Source organism: Wyeomyia smithii, chromosome 2 (genome assembly GCF_029784165.1).
Source record: "Wyeomyia smithii strain HCP4-BCI-WySm-NY-G18 chromosome 2, ASM2978416v1, whole genome shotgun sequence".
In the NCBI taxonomy this organism is placed as follows: Eukaryota; Metazoa; Arthropoda; class Insecta; order Diptera; family Culicidae; genus Wyeomyia; species Wyeomyia smithii.
In genome coordinates, this window is record NC_073695.1 from 162070793 (window position 1) to 162091476 (window position 20684).

At 39.4% G+C, this 20684-nt stretch overlaps 1 protein-coding gene across 1 annotated transcript in view; it reads left to right on the forward strand.

The window, feature by feature from the left end:
• LOC129720169 (putative uncharacterized protein DDB_G0286901) overlaps positions 1–20684 on the forward strand; it is a gene marked incomplete at its 3' end in the record, with an annotated part of 131694 nt that overhangs the window by 42565 nt on the left and 68445 nt on the right. Inside the window, exons 3-4 of the mRNA XM_055671605.1 lie at positions 13883–14071; positions 14130–14289. Of these exons, the coding sequence (XP_055527580.1) occupies positions 13883–14071; positions 14130–14289 (349 nt within the window). The remainder of the gene's footprint in view (positions 1–13882; positions 14072–14129; positions 14290–20684) is intronic.

The following is a 20684-nucleotide window of genomic DNA, read 5'->3' on the forward strand; positions in this document are numbered from 1 at the left end:
CCAAATCGTGTCGACTTATCAAATACTTCTGATTCTACTGTGTTTTTCGATACATCAATGATAGAAGAAACTCGTGGAATCCCGGATCATTTACGCGTGCAGCAGATCCCCAAAATTTTTTCCAATAAATATCGAAACATCAACTGCGACAATATGTTCTACACTGACGGATCACTTCTTGATGGGTCCACTGGCTTCGGTATTTTCAATAACAATTTAACCGTCTCCCATAAGCTTGATAATCCTGCTTCTGTTTACGTCGCAGAATTGGCTGCAATTCAGTACACCCTAGGGATTATCGAAAAAATGCCCACGGACCATTATTTCATCTTTACGGACAGTCTCAGTTCCATTGAGGCTCTCCGATCGATGAAAGATGTTAAGCACTCTCCGTATTTCCTGGGGAAAATACGGGAACATCTGAGTGCTTTATCCGAAAAATCGTATCAGATTACCTTAGCGTGGGTCCCTTCTCACTGCTCGATACCGGGCAATGAGAAAGCGGACTCTTTGGCTAAGGTGGGCGCAACAAACGGTGGAATTTATGAAAGACCAATTGCCTTTAATGAATTTTTCTCATTTGTACTTCAGAATACGATCATCAGTTGGCAAAATGCTTGGACCAGAGGGGAACTGGGAAGGTGGTTACATTCCATAATCCCCAATGTGTCGACGAACCCGTAGTTCAAGGGGTTGGATGTAGGTCGGGATTTCATTTGCGTGATGTCCCGGCTTAGGTCCAATCACTACAGATTTGACGCGCATCTCCGTCGTGTTGGGCTCGGGGAAAGTGGTATCTGTGCCTGTGGTGAAGGTTATCACGACATAGAGCACGTTGGTTGGTCATGCCCTGTACACCGTGACGCCAGGTCTAAATTAATAGCTTCCCTGCAGGCCGAAGGTAGGCAGTCGGCTGTTCCTGTTCGTGATGTCTTGGCGAGCCGTGACCTATCCTACATGTCCCTTATATACGTTTTCCTGAAATCCATCCACGCCCCAGTTTAGTCCTACCCCCTTCCGCCTGCATCCAGCCTAACGACAAGAACACGTTAAGACCCCGGATCCGGAAACAGCAATCAGACCCGCACGATACTCTCAAGGCCCGAGGGAGACAACCCAATATGCCAGTCCGTAATATCTTGGCCCAGCAGCGGAACATGTGCTTACCTATGGCAATGAAAACCATCATACAGTAAACCAGTGCTTTTAATGCAAAATATTATAGCTTTAAGTTACATTTAGTTTCAGCTCGTAGTCGGCAGCGAGGATAAAAAATTTGCTTTTAGTTATTAAGATACTTTAGAAAGTAAGCTACCAGATATCATTGGCGCTTTTAAACATTAAATTGTATTTGTGCCGTGTCAAATAAATTATAGATGAACAAAAGGAGAAACTTTAATCGGTGCTCAAACATAGGTAACCTATTAGAAATTAAAAAAGCGGAAGCGTTATTTCAAAGAGAAAAAAGAATATGCATGAGAGAAAAATTAGCAGAAATCACTAAAGATATTGATCCGAGAAATTCGAAGGAAAACTGGAGATTAGTGAAGAATCTGAAATATAGATATGAGAATAAGTCCAAAAACAATATAGTTGTCACAACACAGGAAAATGCTAAAAAATTTGTCGAAGAAACCCTAGGAATTGACGAACCCCAAAAACAATGTATCAATTGCGAAGAAAGAGCTTCAGAACGAAAACTGTTGACGAAAGAGCAATGGGACGGAATACTGCGGAAGAAAAAGAAACACTCTGCACCAGGCACGGACAAAATAACATACGAGATGCTAAAGCGATTGAACGTACAATCGCAGATTAAAGTGATAGACTGACTTAACAATATATTCAGATCAGGCATGCTACCTGAACACTTGAAAGAAGTTAGACTTCTACCAGTACTAAAACCAGGGAAGAATCCAGAAGACATTACTTCATATAGGCCAATAGCAATGTTACCAACGCTGACCAAGGTAATTAACAGTGGGGTGTTGAAGGTAGTACAAGAACATATAAAAAAGCATGAACTTATACCCGAGCTCTCCTTCGGTTTCCAGCAAGCGAAATCGACCGAAGACTGCCTAGAATATGCAACGAATTTTATAATGCAAGGAAAAAGAGAGGGAAAAATAAGTACCGGTATATTCTTTGACTTTTCTAATGCATTCAACACGGTAGACGTAGATAAGCTCCTAACAATCATGGAAGAAATGGATTTTCCCGGAGACATCTGCAAATGGATCCAAAATTTTTTAAGTAACAGAAAAATAACAATACAAACAGAATAAGGACCAACATGTGCATTCACTTCCAAAGGACTTCCACAAGGCGATATCCTTTCCCCTACACTCTTCAATATCTACACGGTGGGATTACACAGTAAGTCTAACGATGAAAACGATACAGTTACTTTGCAGTTTGCGGGCGACTTTTTCAAAATTGTAAGAGGAAAAACAAAGGAGATAGCCATAGAGAAAGCACAACTAGAAATTGAACGATTTGCACAGAAGTCAGCACAGTTGCAACTTAAGTTAAACGAAGCTTAAACAAAGGCGATCATATTCAACAATGTTGATGAAGATATAAATCTGAAAATAGAACAACACGATATCGAGACGGTAAGAAACCACAAATACCTCGGGCTCTATATAGATAAAGCACTGAACTTCGGAGCACAAGCAAGAGCAATAAATTATAAAATAGGAGAGCGGCAAAACATGTTGAAAATAATAGGCAGCATAAAACAAGGCGCGACACCAAAAGTGATGGTGTTGTTCCATAAAGCACTATATGGAAATTTCATATCATACGGGTCATCGGTATATGGAAGAATAGCTAAAACATACCAGAAACAACTCGAAGTAACAAATAGACAATGCCAACGAATTGCTACCGGTTGCTCAAAACTACTCCGGTGAATACTCTGGCTGCATTAAGCAACGAAGAGCCACTTTTTCTGAAAAGACAATATACAACCAAAATAAGAATAATAAAACACCTAGTCAAAAAAGATGCAGTAGGAAAACAACTGCTACTGCTTGACCGATCTCAGAAACAGGACGACAGTAAATACACATTCATTGGAAAGATATTCCTTGAACACTCCGTAGAGCTACTGAAGGTTATTCCTCAAGCATTAAACAGGAACGAAGAGCAAAAGATCACAATTAATAATCAGATCGAAGAAATACCAATCAATAAAAGAAAAATGAGTTCATCAACAATGTATAAAATAACCACAGAATTGCTAAACACAAAATATAACGGTTGGAGACATGTCTACACAGATGCCTCAAAAACGGATGATGCTTGCGGTGTAGGGGTTTACGAGTAGGAATCCAAATTAGAAATCAACCTCAAACTTGCAGAGCAATGTTCAATAATGACAGCAGAACTATACACAATCTGGATAGCAGCGAATGAGATACAAAACATGAACAGTAAAGAAACGGTAATCTTAACAGATTCACAAGCAGCATGCTTCTATCTAGATAAATATAACCACCAAGAAACAATTGATTTACTCACATTAGAAATAGGAGAGATGTTAGAACAAACGAATACCGTAATACAATGGATACCAGCACACGTGGTATTCCGGGCAACGGAAAGGCCGATGAGTTGGCCAAAAACGGAATTGAAGCTGAAACAATCTTAAACAACAAATTACTAACATGCGACATTTTAAAAAGAGTGAAACAAAACATGGAAATATTCACAAACGAATGGTACAGAGAATTGGCGCTAATACAAGATAAAGGACGAAAGTTCGTTGAAATAGAAGAGCAATTTCCTAGACGGCCGTGGTATTGGAAAACTAGAAAATTTAACGGTGAAGAAGTGAGGTTGCTGAACCGAATACTAGCGGGTCACGATTACTCTAATTACTGGTTAGCGAAAATGAGAATAATAAACACAGAAAACTGTGAATTATATGGTATAAAAGACACGACAGAACATGCGTTACTGAAGTGTATAAAATATCAGCACATTAGAAATCACTTCGATTGGAATAATTATAACAGCATAAAAGATGTTGCAGACGATTTAAGTGAGGAAAAGCTAGAAAAAATAATAAAATTTATAAGAATGGCCAAATTAAAGGTGTAATGACAAGTCGTTACCAAATGAGCGCTGGCGGATATGAAGCACAGACTTCAAGCCATAATCAAGAAACTTCAACAACAACAACAACAACTTTTCATTTGATATCAAGCAATTACCTAAAACTTCGTTTAAATCACTAATCTGCACTAAGAGCATCTTCAGCGGAGGTCCAAATCGTTGTTTTGTTCTATTTTTTTGGAACAACTCAAAGTCACTGCTGTATTCACTGTAAATTTTGTTTTATACGAGATCCTAATTTAAAAAGTTTGAAACTGGTATACGTTTTGATCTATTTTTGTCACTTTTTGGAACAAGAAATAGATCGTTCTAGAACCCTTTGTACGCTACCAATAGGTGAGTAAAATGTCATTGTTCAATTAATTACCTCATTTTAAGCTGTTTCCCTATAAGCGTTTGTGAGTGTTGAAGAAAAAACAAAACAGATTTTTCATGTCAACTCAGAATTTATTTTTGTGGCTTTTCGAAGAAGGAAATGAACAGTTTTGTCGTTCTTGGCGTCAAGGAAACCGACCAGCGAAATGGAGAACTCTGGAAGACCGTGAAGGATCACGCCCAGGTTCAACTGTTTGGATAACAACCAGCAGCCACCAGGAAGCCAAATACTTTGGCTATGCGTTAATCGCCTTGATTGTAGTGAGACTAGAGGAGGCCTCAAGAGGCCAGAAAAATGTTCCCCGAAGACATTGCAGGCTTATTGCAATATCCTCAAAACCGAACCCAAGTTTAAAGAACTGCAAGATTCTGAAAGATTAATGATAAGAAAACGGAAGATGAATATCTACGCGATCAAATATTTTTCGCTATCCTCTGAAGCCCTACTTGCAGCAGAAATTTTTCGATCATACCAATCCATCCTGAAAAATTGCAGTTACTCTCGGGTCAAACTGTCAAATTCATAAAGTCTTGTGGATATGAAGTGTCTTGCCAAAGTAATCGTTTAATGTGCGTAAAAATGATCAAATTTCCACTTGTTGAATATTGAGTGCTTTTTATTATAACAAGTCTCATGGGAAACTGATAGTATGGGATATTGAATTGTTGACAGAGCGACAGATGTCCGCGGTTTAAAACAACAAGATATACAACACCAGTGCGGAGAACGAAAAGTTGGTCTATATTTGCTGGTTCTAATTAGAAATATATAAATTTCTTTTTGAGCGTCTTAGTAGAATGGAATTGATTATTGAGAATAGGTTGTTTCCATTTAATTCTACTACAAAAAATCGAATACCCTTTAATCGAATATCGTCCGCAGACACGCTGCATGCAACCATCATCAGTGCTTATGTGGACTGTTGAAGAGCATAACTGAGTAACCCCCTTTTTATATGCGTGTAGGTAGAAGTAGGTAGACGGAAAATTCCCAAATTGAAGTTAGGTAGTCATATTGTTTGTTGTGGTTGTTTTTTGTCCTGTGCTGGATCTAGGGTTTTTAGGTAGAATTTTGAAAAGCCATGAAAAATGATTACCTACGTCCAGTGCTGATAAAATCATTTTCCCCAGCAAAATTCTTCGAAAATTACAGCCAATCATTTTCAATTTTCACTTCCAATGATTGCAGCACTCTTTCAGGTACACTAGATTCTCGTCCTAGTAACGTGCTGTTATTCTCAGATGAAATAGATCGCGCGCATCGTTCTCGGTTACGGAATAAAATTTGACGACAAATCCAACCAAATGATCTTCACTTCAAAGCGAAAAAGAAAACCAAACAGTCCACTCAACCAAAATGAACCTCACCGAAACACTTCTTCACTGACACTGACCGATGCCTTGATAATCTTCGTTAACTGGTAAACTGATTTTGTTGTCTTGCTTCTATCGCATGAAATATAATGAGGTGTTTTGACAGTTCACTTCCATGCAAAAAGCGGGAAGGGAGAACTCTGAAAGGATTGTAAAAAAATAACGTTTATGGATGCTTTTTTTCACTTTCACTCAAGAGTGTCAACAAATATCAACCCTGCCTACGCCTCTAGGTTTCGCTGGTGTAAATTTAGTTTAAAGTTCTTCCAAAAATAGACCACCACTGAAGATGCTCTAAATGGCACAAAATAAAAAATTAACAATCCAACACAATCACCAGCCTTTTTGTTTCATGTTGGGATGCGATGAGGTAAAAGAAAAAAATTGGCTGCTCGAAAAAAATTACACGTTTGTTCGTACGACCATATGGTTAAATAATAAAATTCAACTCGTAAACTAGTAGTAATGAAAATATCGATAGTTCAGATTACCAGTTAAAACATGATCGCTATGATCACTACGAGTGAGTAGTGTTGACAATGCAAATTGGTAATGTTTTGCTCACTGTCATAGTATTTTTAACTATAAATTATTTCAAGGTCACAACTATCATGGTTATAGCTACAGTATTCGGTTATTGTTAAATAGACCATGTGTTAAGGTTAATAATAAAATATTATTTTTCTCTGTGTAAGCTTTCGAATGACGAGTATTGGATACTCATGTTCAAGGACATATTTGAAAAAGCGATATTCTTTTGAATATGTCCTTTCACTTCTTCAGAAAACAAATCATTAGTGATGATCTATAATACTTTTGTGATACTTACTTTTCAGCAGAACTCATAACGTTCGAATTGAAATTATGAACACTCTTAAGTTGCTGAGCAAACTTTTGAGCTTTATGCGATCACCATCTTTGAGGACTGGAATTGGTTTTGAAGAATTCAGAAAGGTTTTGAATAGGAATTTAGTTGTTTAACTTCTCTCACGAAATTTCGCTAGAGAGTGAATCTATGTTTGATGTATGTAAAAATAAATTTCAAAGCAGGATCACGAGATGATAATAATGATTTTTTCTGGTTTGATGAATGGCTAAAAAAACTGTGTCTCATACCCGCCAATAACCATAATGATGATTGACTTTATTGAACTACAATATGGTTTAAATATTAACATGAGCAACTCAGAGCTAGAGCCATTCCCTCTATCCTGAGGCTACCGTTTACCTAGCTGATAGCTGATCCGGATTATAGCACTTCTAGACCCGTTTCATTTTTTGAACTCTCGCCGAACATGTGAAAAGGGCCCATGTGAAATTGTGGCTTGTTTACATAAGGCACATGGGACCTTTCCCCAGGTTTGACGAGAACCTAACCTTTAGGACATTTGGCTGCTTGCCGAGAGTATAAGAGCGCGAGCGTCAAAGCACCAAAGCTGCAAAAACGTGATCGACATTATTTTGACCCAGTAAAATTGATTAAAGAGTCGTAGTGTCTTCAGCAAAATTGATCCATTAATTATTCTCCATTATATAGTAGTTTTATTTTGTGATTAATGCATCCAAAATTGAGAAACGAATTTTACTTTTTTTCATTTTTGTATATGAAAATTTATTTTGTTCGGCAAAGTTGTAGCATATTCCATAAGAAACAACTTTGTCAAAGATACCATACTTCTATTTGTCTATTAAAATGAAGTTTTGTGGAGTTGTCTCTAGAATGTCACTGAAAATCGATTTTTACAATATAACATTTAATAGTGATTTTTTCAATGTTCTACAATGTTGTTTGCTATAGAAAAACAAACAATTTCCCAAAGAAATTTTATTTTTATCTCTTATATATCTTTGGTTATTGGCGATTTTTTATAAAATAATGCGCTACCCAAGTAACCAGTAAGCACTAAATCATTGCCCTACAACAATACTATATTCGATTACAGAATTCTGGGTAAGAACTTATTCTGACCTAAATGCTTGCAGGGTTGTTACAGAAACCTTAATTTTGAATCCGCAAAATCCGCGCCACGGGTTTTTGGTTCCGCGCCGTGAAAACTAAATCCGCACCGAAAAAAATCTAATAAAAACTTATGATTCAACATGGTAAAATTATTACCATCTTTAAAATGTCATGCTGATATGTATAACTTGTTTGTATTTAGCTTCAAACGCAGGACAGTTGACTTACTGCGGCCATGTTTAGAAATGATGCTGATCCAAAATGTTGTTTGGAAATTTTTATACACAAATGTAAAATGCCCGTAGCACTGATTTCTTCTCTCGCGATTTTCTCGGGTTGAAAAGAGTATGATTATGACGAGTAAAATTCCTGTGAGACATAAGTTAGACATAAAAAGTGAGAATTGATTGACGAGATTTGGAAAGTGATGGATAACCATTTAAACCCGTATATTGTCGGAACATTCAACAAGTAATTAATAATCTTCGTGAGCTGCAAACAATAGCAAGTTTTACTAAAATTTGCAAGATATCTTGTTGAAAATAATTCAAAAGGACGGGATAGGTTTTAGCTAGCTTATTAAAACGATTAAGTATATGTAACTCACGTATAGCGCCAAACTTGAAAAAGTAGAAACAATCGAATAAGTAGAAAAATTCCTCAACTCGAATTCAGGTCTAACATTCAAACATAAGTTGAATGTCATTAAAAATGTTTTCGGAAAGTCTGAACAACATCCTCTGTAGAAACATGGAATAGTCTCAAGTGACAGTTTATTAATGCAGGGTGACCACTCAAAATCAGTTTTCGATTTCCCGCTTTTTTCCAGGTTTTCCTGATGACAAGTTTTAAATTATCTCGGTGGTTTATTTTTAAAAAATATGTGGACAACATCAATTTTACATGTTTATATATATCCTTGCGAGAATAGTGTTATTAAAACTTTGAAAAATATTTCTCCTTCAAAAATTTTTCTTTCCTTAACTGTTTATCGACTTTAGCGAGTACCTTCATGAAAACCTGCACAATTTGCGCCCTTTTTATCTAAAAATCGTTGACAAAGCAGAAGGGAGCTTTTACTCTCTGTCAACCTGCTCTTGAATGCCAATGGAATGTATGGAAGAAAATTAAACATCGATCGTTTAAATTAGCTTAGAAGTTTTATCTTCCCTTGCAAAATTTGTTCTCAAGCGAACATCGATCGGGAAGAAAAGCCTCAAAGTGACCAATGAAAAAATTCTTAAAATTATTTTTTTATGGTAAATGTGTTGGAAATTCATAAAACGTTGAGATCTGTCATCTCGAAAAAATTTTTTTTTTGAAAAGTTTCGATCTTAGAACTAATTAAATGTTTGAGAAATTCTCTTAAATCCGTAAAATAAATTCAACCGACACTCTGAATAAGCAATTTGAAAAGAATATTTTTTGAAACAATCGGTGTAAAACGCGACTTTTCCTGGAAATCCGCATGATAAACCACGGAAATTCCGAAATTCGCATTAAATTAAAAAAGACGCATTAAAAAGGCGTGAAAAAGCAAACCAAAACCTGCGTAAAAAGCAATTTTAATACATTTCTAAACGCAAGCTTGACAGTTTTTGAGGAATTCGATAAATTTGAGCTCCTTTTTTAAAACAGTATACAACACATCCTAACGAAATCGTCTTGAAAATTCTAAGATATATCAAAAATATGTATTGCCAAAATAGTTTTCAATGACATCAATTTTAGATCGTTATAATTTGGAAAAAAAGAATAATAATTAAAAAATAAATGATTTTTTTTAATCCAATGTTTATATTTCCCAGATCTAGGAAATAGTTTGCTACAACTCGTTCATTGGCAACATTAGTAGGAGACATGCAAGAGGATGATTTTCCTGATGTGAAGCCTAATTTCCCGGTTTTCCCGTCTTTTTTCCGGTGATTTGAAATTCCCGTCTTTTTCCCGCTTTTCCCGGTAGAGTGGCCATCCTGATTATTAATGTACGTAAACCTTTTTAGTAAACAAAGCTTCAAACGACGATTTGATGCAACTGTTAAGTAGGCGTCTCAAGGTACGATGCTGGCCTAACAAGCCAGTTGTCGTAGGCTCGAGTCTCGGCACGGGAAAGACTGTTAGTATCAGTAGGATCGTAACGCTGGCCCCGCAATTGTCCTGTACACTTAACAGTCGGCTGCGAAGTCTGTGTATAATAAACAGAAGGGCAAGTTCCAAATCGGATTGTAGCACCAAGGCTTTGCTTTGCTTTGCGTTGTTAGCTTTGTTTACTTTTGTACCTAAACAAACAGTTTGAAATTAAGAAAAAATGAAACATCAACAATATTGGATATATGCATTTTGAACAAATTTGAGATTTTCAAATAGAGAAGTTTTTGTTAGAAATTTTTTTTTTCTCAAGAGTGACCATTAAGGTGGGACAAAAAATAAATGTTAGCTCCCATGCACTTTTCGTGTTCCTTATGGGCCCCATAACAACTGGGTAACTTTTCAGATCGATCGGTGAAACGCCCCATTTTCGCCCGATTTTTAAAGTTTCCATACGATTTTATATGGGAAAATTCACTTTTTTAATACTTATTCTCTAGAGATGTCAAGTTGGCTCTTAAAAAAAATATCAATACATGATATTAGTAGGAAATTTTTCTGGGAAAAACTCTTCTGAAGATCGTAAGGCGCTACGATGCTTGTAGAAACAGCTATTCACCCCAAACTGATTCAATGTTTGACGGATGGCTCACCATTGAAATTTTCCAGCAACACTGCTACAGCATGCTGCTATTGCAAACTTGCTTAAGTATGAGAAACAATTTCGCGTGGAATTAATTTTCAAAGTGTGATTTTTGCTCATAGTATCTTCGAGGAAGATAAATTTAAGCGATATCATTTCTCATCACATGGTTGAATTTGGAACAGCAGCATGCTGCAGCAGTATTGGTAGTAAAATTCAATGGTGAGCCCTTCGCCAGATATTCAATCAGTCTGGGGTGAATATCTTTTTTCACAAGCAAGGTAGCGCCTTGCGGTCTTCAGAAGAGTTTTTCCCAGGAAAATTTCCTATAAATATCATGTATTGATATATTTTTAGGAGCCAAATGGACGTCTCTATAGAAAAAGTTTTGAAAAATTGGTTTGTCCCATATAAAATCGTATGGAAACTTTAAAAATCGGGCGTTTCACCGATCGATCTGAAAAGTTACACAGTTGTTATAGGACCCATAAGGAACACGAAATGCATGGGAGCGAGAAACCATCCATCTCTTTTTTCCCATATAACCGTGTCCCAGTCTAGTGACCATGTTGAAATGTTCAGAAAAGTTGCAATGAATAATCAATGAATACCAGACGGTTTTCTATACGCCAGCCCTTGACAACTTTTCTCTAATTCTTGTCATTACTGACGTCGATGAGACGCATGTGATTTCAGAACATGTTAACGAGTAATATATACGGTTACGGGTATTTCCGAAATCAGGATGACCTGAAATCGACCCTAGACGTCGTTTTGAAATCCAGGGTGGCAACTTCCGGTTCATGAAAAACAGCCAAAAATGGCCAAATACCACCCAATATGAGTATTTTCGGAGCCGGGATGACATTCATAGGCCGTAAATCGACTACAGTTGCCATTTTGAATCTATTCAGGACCACCACATAACATCCAAAGAGTTATGTTATTAGTGAACCCCCAGTAGAATCTTTTCGTGAAGGACCATTTTGGGGGCACGTAAGGGTGTTTTATTGTCGACAACATAATGGTTACGATAAAATTTTGTTTTTGTAGTATCTCAATTATTTATTTTTCTCAATATTTTTAAACGGAAATTCAGACATCTTTCTCAAAGTCATTCTTTGACAACTTTTTTTCTCTTGTCTTTATTCAAAAAAAATTTATACAAAAAAAAAAACTTCAGTCCTCTTTGAATGTAAGTCTAGATAATTTAAAAAAAATAGTATTAAAAAATAGGATGCCAACCAAAATGGTACTTTAAGAAACCATATACAAAATTTTCACCTGAAAAAACACCTAGTGAAAAATCGGAACCCAAGAGGGGTTGGCTGCATGAAATTTCGGGGTTCGAATAATTTTTGGTGTCAGATAGCTTATAAATGCATGAAACGTCGACATCTGGTATAATCTGAAAATAATCATGATTTTTATGATTTTTCGGATGTCTCAAGGACTAACTTTGTTTTGCACTACTCCATTTTGAATCCAACTGATCTGAAATTTCGCACAGGGTGTTTTTCGGGCAGGTAAACGTTTTGTATAGGGTTTCTTTCCTAAATTTTTTGATTACTTTGTTTTCATACAAGTGATTGGCACCCTACTACACACCCACCATATTTCATAGAACTCTGAAAGGGTGTTGCCAGCCCATCAGTCGATATCCTGATTTTTAGGTAATTGAAAGCAAGGTTGCAAGGCTTTCCGCAAAATCCGCGCCATAGAGTAGTAAAAACGCGCAAAATCCGCAAAAAACGCAAAATCCGCAAAAAACGCGAAATCTGCGCCGACTGTAACAACCCTGTGCTTGTATATATCTGATATAATGTTAAAAAGGCGAAATAGCGAGCTGATAAAGTGCTGCAGGTGGTAACCATTGATATGCATCACTAATGCTGATTTGGAGCACCCATGAGATTTCCCCTTTCTGACATGTGGGTTAAGAAAACAAACGAAAAGAAAATTAGAACCTTTATTATTTGGTGTCTGAAACAAATGCAAAAAAAATATTCAGAAGTAATACATATGGTCTAAAAAGGTATCTTGGGTAGCAACCCGGGAACTACTAGAATCAGACTCTTTTTCATCTTCTGATATTGACGGTTCAGAAACCACGAGCCCAGGAGATGTAGATCCTGGATCCAACTCACTAGTTTGCAATTGTTTAGTATTGGGTATTTCGGAAAGTTTCATGCATTTATATACCCTAACTTTGCGTCGAAAATTCCCACTCCTTAAAGTTTTTTTCTATTTACGTGGAGTATCCATGTTCCGTCTATTTTTAATTGACCACTGATATCGCTCGTTATTGGCACTTACGAAAAAATGTAATGCGTCTTCTATATGCATTTAAAACACTGCATCGTAGCACTAACGGTAGCGCTTTAAGCGCATATTTTGACTCAGTAATGCTAGTTTAGCATAATGCCCTAAACATTAAAAACATGATATAAAGCTATTTGGCATTAACAAGCCCGAATTAGTGCTAATAAAATGCTATCTTTCAATGCTTATGGTTACTTGGGCAACTGCACAACAGATATCTACAAAATCTGCAAATATTTGCAGACAAACCCATTTCTATATTGAAGTATAAGTAAAACATCGTTCAATCCAGGAATAGACATTTGTAATAAATATAAGGGATAAAAATAAACTTTCTTCGGTGAATCTGCGTCTTTTATTATAGTAAACATCATTGAAAAATAATAGAAAATCACTATAAAAGGTTATGTTGAAAAAAAAAAACTTCAAGAAGAAGAGGCATTTTAAAGAAAACTCCGCAATAGTTCATTTAAATGGGCAGATACAAGTATTGTACCTTTGGCAAAGTTGTTTCTTATAAAACGAGCCATAACTGGGATTTTTATGTGCAGAAATGAGAAAAATAAAATTCGTTTGTCACTTTTAAGTGGATTAGTCATAAAATTCCAACTACTTTAGAATGAGGAATAATTAATAAATCAACTTTGCTGAAGGCATAACGTGGATGAATCACAAAATCGCAACTTCTACAACATAGAGAATAATTAATGGGACTACTCTACTGAAGACACTGCGACTCTAAAATCATTTTTTTTGGGTCAAAATAATTTCGATTGCGCAAATTTGGAATTTTGGAACTTTTCGATTTTCGCAATTTTGGAAAAAGTGTGCACCGCCTTGGCTCAAACTCGTTTCGTTTTGAAATCTCCTAAAAGCAGCTCATTTTGGTTTTCACAATCCTAATTTAGTGAGAAAAGACCTCACCATCTACCCATTTCCTGTGGAAGTTACAATAGTTATTTATCAACTGTAAATTACAATAATTATTTTTTTCACAGAGGAACATTGGAAGGAGAATGTGCGACGTATTCCTATGAACAACTGTTGAAACAACCACTATTAAAATTCTCTGGTCTCAACGCAGAGAAGTGCTCTCCTTTTAAAGTAGGTGTTGAGGTGCATGACGATGGCAGGCCTTTAGGTCTTGGTGTAACAACTTCTTACAAAAGTTTTTCCAACAGATGGAGGTTATATTTTCTAACAAATTATTCTTTATAAATACAGGTAATTTTGTTTTTTTTTTAGCTGGAACGAATGGATCACATTGCCTTTACTATTCAGTGATTTATCTCGTCATTCTGTACTGGCAATTACGATTTATGATTGTGGTGGTTGCCAAGGAGATGAGATGATTATTGGAGGAACATCAATTTCGTTATTTGGTAAAGATGGAATTTTTCGACAGGTGCGTTAAACAATTTGGAATTAACATAATAAAAACATGGCAATCGACGTATAAGTATTTCTAATCATATTTGATATTATTTTTATTTTTTTATCCGGTATGGTATACGAGCGCATTATGTATTATTTGTATTTACAATTGTATTTTAATAATCCAACCGACAGTCAAATAAATATTAGATGAAGAAAAAAAAATCCAACCGACAATAAATATTCCAGTGGCGTCGACTGTGTGGTGTGGAGACTGTGGAGCGTAATCGGGTACACGCTTTAAGAGGCTGCAGAATGAACCGAAAAAATCAGTCAAAATTTCTGAAACACCCTTGCATAGCCATTATGCGTACACCCATTACTCAACTTATCACAGTTCTGAGCCTGTTAATAAAATATGGGGTTGGCTCGTCGAATTTGGAATTGTTTTCAACAGCAGTAAAGCAACGAACACATGTTGTGAATGTTTCATTATTTTCAGATAAAGTGCGTTGAAACATAGGTTACAGTATTGTTGCTGTTCGGATTTGAACCAAATTTTTGTAGCAACCGATTGATTTTCGGCAATGCTCAAACTGCAATTTTATTTTGATTACTAGCCTAAGTGCAAATATTATGTTACATACGACTTACAAGAAGTGGATTCACCTTAGCCGTTTACGCTCCTGCTTTCCTATCTACAGCTTATTTGTTTTCCTATCGCAAATGTTTGTGCTTTGGACCAATTTGTGGTGAGCTACTCTACACCGATCGAACCGCACTTGCAGAATCTGTATCAATGGTATTTTGGTAAGTATAACGTTATTTTTTCTTATTTCCTATTTATTTTAGCTACCTACTACAGGACGAACGAAACTTCCAGGGTAAGTATCTATTAATTTTGATTTCAGGAAATACCGACGGACGCTGTATCTATGAGTAAGTACAATGGATCAAATTTATTTTCGAATTTACACTAAATAACTGTTTCTACAGGTCGCACTCTACTCACAATTTTCCACAAGTTTTCAGGAGCAGTTTTGTAACACCTGTTGTAATTTTCTTGATCCTCGTAGCTAACTCGATTTAAATATTAATTATTTTCCACTTCATTTTTCAAACTTCTACTATGCCCTTGTGATTTATTTACTTCCTATGGTCTATGTTTTTGCTATAAATAATCTATTGCTTTTTCGCTCTAGTTACTTATCTTTACCTCTCTTCCCTGTTCATTAAACGTTTAGCATAAATATCGAACGACATCCAAAACGGTTCCAGTGTTGCCTGCGGTGTTGTAACACCCCAGCCCGTAACATCCGCTAGTTCCGGATTTACCGAATCTCCAGCACCGCCAAGTTGACCACGCCGCGTCTCTGTATGCTGCCATCAGCGTATCTCAGGTCGGCCTGTCTTATCCGTCCATCTGAACCCTTAACTGTCGCCGCCACAATTCCTCTTTTCCAGCCTTCGCGGTTTTTACCGTCTACCACGAACACCAGATCACCCTTTTCGATCGGTTTTTGTTCACCGAACCACTTTGTTCGCTGATTCACCATGGGCAAGTACTCCTTGCTCCATCTCTCCCACATCTTGTCGGCTAGATACTGCGAACGTTTGTACACATTCCGTAGAACTTTCAGCCTGGTTTGTCGATTCATCGTTCCCTTCCAAATCAGCACCGGTTACTATTCCTCGCAGAAAATGGTTTGGAGTCAGCGCTTCAGTTTCTCCAGCGTCTTGCGGTAAATTGTCAACGGGCGCGTATTAATCATGTCCGCTATCTTCGCCAAAGCCGTCACCAGGATCTCATCCGTCAATTTCTGACCATCGTTTAACGCAGGCATTGCTTCTTTGACCGAGCGCACCATGCGTTCCGAGATACCACGCTAACGTTTTTTTCGCTGACTTGTGGTTGATTTTTTCAATTCGAACCATCTCGTTGTTCGCGACCTAAAGCATGTTGCGTTATCCGAAAAGATGTGGGATGGTTTACCAAACTTGCTCTGGAAAAGACTAATGGCCATCCGACAGGACTCAGTGTTGAGACTATGCACCACTTCCAAATGAACCGCCCGAACAGTCAGGCAAGTGAAAATTGCTACCCACCTTTTCTCCTTTCGACGACCAATCGTTACCTCTAATGGGCCAAGGTAATCAATCCCTACCCAGCTAAAGGGTCGCAAGTGAGAGGTCACTCGCTCAACTGGTAAAGGAGTCATCCTCGGAAATCGTGGCTGACATCTGTTCACCCTGCACCACACGCAAACTCTTACCACACGTTGAATCGCTGAGCGCAGTTTCGGGATTTGGAATCGCTGTCTCATCTCGTTGAACACGGTTTCCGAGTTCGCATGCCCAAATTCCTCGTGATAGTGCTGAATCAACTAAGTGATTATTCGATGCGAACGACATAAGATGATTGGGTGTTTTTTGTCGAAAGATATTTCACCCGCATCTGCTAGCCTACCATCCATACGCAGCACACCTTCGTCGTCAAGCACCGGTGAACATTTGTAGATACGGCTACTCTTTTTGACCTCTTCTTTCGGCTGCCCTGGATCTAGCTTCAAGTTGTTTGAGAGCGCACTCATTCCATCCGGAAAACTATCCCACTGTACTTGCCGCCACAGGATGGTTTCTGCCTGTTGCAATTCCTCCTTTGTAAGCGGCGTTTTTACTGTGACATGTTCTGCTGCGACTCGTTCAATCGCTCTTTGTTGTTTCGTGGTGGCCTGCGAAGTCAGTATTGGCACTCCTTTCATCTTTCGCCTGCAATTGGCGACGAAACGCACTGCACTCGCCGTCACTCGTAGCAATCTACCATACGCTGTTCGCTAGCATCTGTAAAGATGTGTACCTCCAACGACTCGATTTCGGTAGACAACGCACAGCCTAAATAGCATCGTGGGATTCGAATTGCTTCCACTACCGGTAACAGGCCGGTCCAGCGCTGCCACAATTCCCAGCACTTGACATCGATCTCCTGATCCCAATCGCATTTGGAACGCCACAGTTGCTGGATGATTATTTTGCCGTGGATGGTAAACGGTGATAGCAGCCCCAGTGGATCAAAAAACCCCATCACGCAGCTGGCAACGAGTCTTTTTGTTGGTCTTTTTCCTTGTAACAAATACGGCAGAACGTCTTCGCGGTGCTTCGTTGAAAAGGCGAATTCGTCCCAGATCACACCCAATACTCGCTCATTGGAGGTGTGCTTGTCCGGACTGAAGTGAACTGGCGCCAACGGCTTCTCTTTTCTTAAACCTTGCAGCACTTCTTGCGAGTTTTACACCCAATTTCCTATCTCGAAACCCTCTTGCGAATGGACGAATCGCACCTCTTTTGCTAACCGCACTGCTTCGGTAATCGTGTCGATGCTGTCGAAATAATCATCGACATAGTGTCGATTTATAATCGCTGCAGCTGCTTCGTGATATCGAGCGGCGAACTCTTCGGCATTCCGGTTTTTAACGAACTGGGCCGAGCATGGAGAGCTAATCGCAAATGTTGCAACATCCATGACGTAAACGCTTGGAGATACGTCGCAGGTTTTCCGGAAAATGAATCGCTGCGCTTGCTTGTCCTCATCACGAACTTTAATTTGGTGGAACATTTCCCTCAAGTCTCCACCGAATGCGATTCGTCGTTCGCGGAACCCGATCATTACTTTGATCAACGGAACCAGCATTTCCGGTCCTTTCAGCAGCTGTGAGTTCAAGGAAACTCCCTACACAGTAGCTGCAGCATCCCACACGAATCTTACTTTGCTGGGTTTCTTGGGGTTTAGCACAACGCTCAGCAGAAGGTACCAAACTTTATCGGGCGGAGTTTCCGTCAACTCCTCGGCGATAGCAAGATGCGCGTATCCTTTCAGCTGATACTCTTCTATCTGCTTGCAGACGTTTTCATGCAGCTTCGGATTCCTTTCTAATCGCTTCTCTAGCTGCTTCATCCTTCGCAGAGCCATTGGAAAACTGTCAGGGAACCGTTTTTCATCTGCTCCCCATATGAGGCCGGTTTCGAACCGGTTACCAATCCATTTTGTTGTTCCTTCAAGTATTGCCCGTGCTTGTTTATCTTCTGCTAACTCCTGAGGGAGTATCACAACCGATTCTTCAAGAGCGTAGTGCCGTCTCAGCAGCTCATGCAGATCCTTGTTGGAAATTTCGCGGTGGTATCCCAAAAACTCTCCCAACGATGCGTTGGCGGAATGTCGTGACCCATAAACCGTCTACTCAAGCATGCATCGGGCCGCGATTGGTTCTACAGGGGAACCCCTTTTGCTTCCAATGGAGCAAACGAGTGTATATTGTTCAGCCCGATAAACAACTCCGGCTGCCCGTCGTAAGAGGCTATCGGCAACCCACACATGTACTCATACTGCGCAGCGAGCTCTTGCGAGTCCAACTTCTGACTCGGTAGCATAAGCTTGCTTGTTCGGACGCCGTTCAACAGCAGCTTACTCACATCAACGCCCACGCCGGACGCCTACAAATTCATTCGTCGTGAGTCCTTCTCTTCGCGTGTGACATCAGCAGTCCATTTTATCGTCAGCTTCTCCTGTACTCCGATCAGGCCGAGCTGGTCTGCTAGTTTCTTATCAACCAAAGTAACGGAAGCACCTTCATCGAGGAACGCCAACACCGTTATTGCCTTATCTCTGTAGTACAGCTGTACTGGTACTATCCGGAACATAATTTTAGAATTGGACCGGATGTGCGCGCTCATCCCCATCGCGTTTCCAACGGGGTGCATCAATGCATTGTGACGCTCTCTGCAATCGCCAACATTACAGCGAATTCGGAATTTGCACTGGCCACCGTGCTCATTCAGGCACACATTACAGAGCTTTTCGCGAGTTACCAGCCTCAAACGGTCAGCGTATGACATTTGTTTGTAGCGGTCAAAATGTCGCAATTGATGACCTGTGTTGCAGCATACTTTGCAAGGCTTTGGTTCTGCGCGGTCGAATACAGTGGCACCAGAATTACTGATTTCGCTGTGGACGAACAAGGCACCCTTCTCCTTCGGCTTTTTCCTTCTGAACTGCGCACCACCTTTGGACTGGTGTATCAATTTGAGCTGCACATCGACATCCGCTGCGCAAGCATTAAAAAATCCGTCACTGTTCGTAGGGTTGGCTCTCCTGCGGCATTCCTCCTTTGGTAGTGAACCCAGTCGCGCTTTTCCCGATCTGGAATCTTCGTCACTAAGCTTTTGATAAGCAACGGATTGACGAGGTGTTGCCGAAGTCTCGCCGCTTCCAATTGTTCACAGAGCTGCTCCACAGTGTTTTCAAATGGGATAAAACTATTTAGATTGTCCGGTTTTGGTGACTCTAGTTCGTTTACTTGGTCCAGAAATTCTTGAAGCAATTGCTCCGGACGACCGTAATGTCGTCGATTACCCTCGGAACCGATTCGGGCAGAAGTGACCGGATACCAACTCTAGTGCTTTTCCTTCCAGGCATTCCTATAACCGTACCAGATTTTCATGGTTCATATAACCGCAAGCTTCGTTTGATGCTTTGTAGGATGCAAAAAACAACGGCCACTGCTTGGGCTTGCCCGAAAACTTGGGAAGTTGGGTAGTTAATCCCCTTCTGGCTGCTAACCGGGCCTTCGTCGGCTCGATTCGTTCCTGCCCCAGCCCATGGTGGCTGCTCTTAGGCTCTCTTCCTGTTTTTTGTGACGGAGTACTGGTCTCCCCTTCACTGAACGGATTGGAACGCTGACTTATACGATCTGAGTCTTCATCGTAATCATCATCTTCGAAATCGTCATCGGTGTCTTCTTCTGCCGGCTTATTCACATTCGCCTCACTCAATCGTGAAAGTTTTTCTTTGCGCTCAATAGTAGCACCGCCCGCAACTTCGACTTGCTCTGGGATCACCTTGGGAGTCTTGATGACCGAAAGCTCATTTAGCTCTTTATCGAGATCGGCCATCTGCTGCTCAAACGAGCGCTGATTGGCTCGCATACGCTCAATCTTTTTCTTCTGCAATATCTCTTCTAGCAAGGCTTTACGTTCTTCTTCTTCTTCGGTGCGTAGTTTGATCTCCATCTCTAACTTTTTCTTCTCAAACTCGCGCTGCATTCGTTTCTCCATCTGCCGCAGTCGCATTTCCGCCTCCAGCTCCTCCTTCTGCCGCTTTTCCCTCTCCTCTAATTCCTTCATCCTCTGTTCGACGCTAAGGGTGCCTTTGCGCAAAGTTGAGCTGGATTTTTCAGGGGTCTTTTTGCCACGAGCCTGCTTTCTGGCTTCCTTGTACTGCTTTTGGTACTCCTGGGCTTGCTGCTGGTAAGCTTTGCTTTGGCAATACCATTTCTCCGGAATGGAATCTTCAGCAATTCCCACGCAACGGGAATGAAACCATTTCATGCAGCCGTCGCAACAAATCATTTGTTTCAAACAATTTTCCACAAG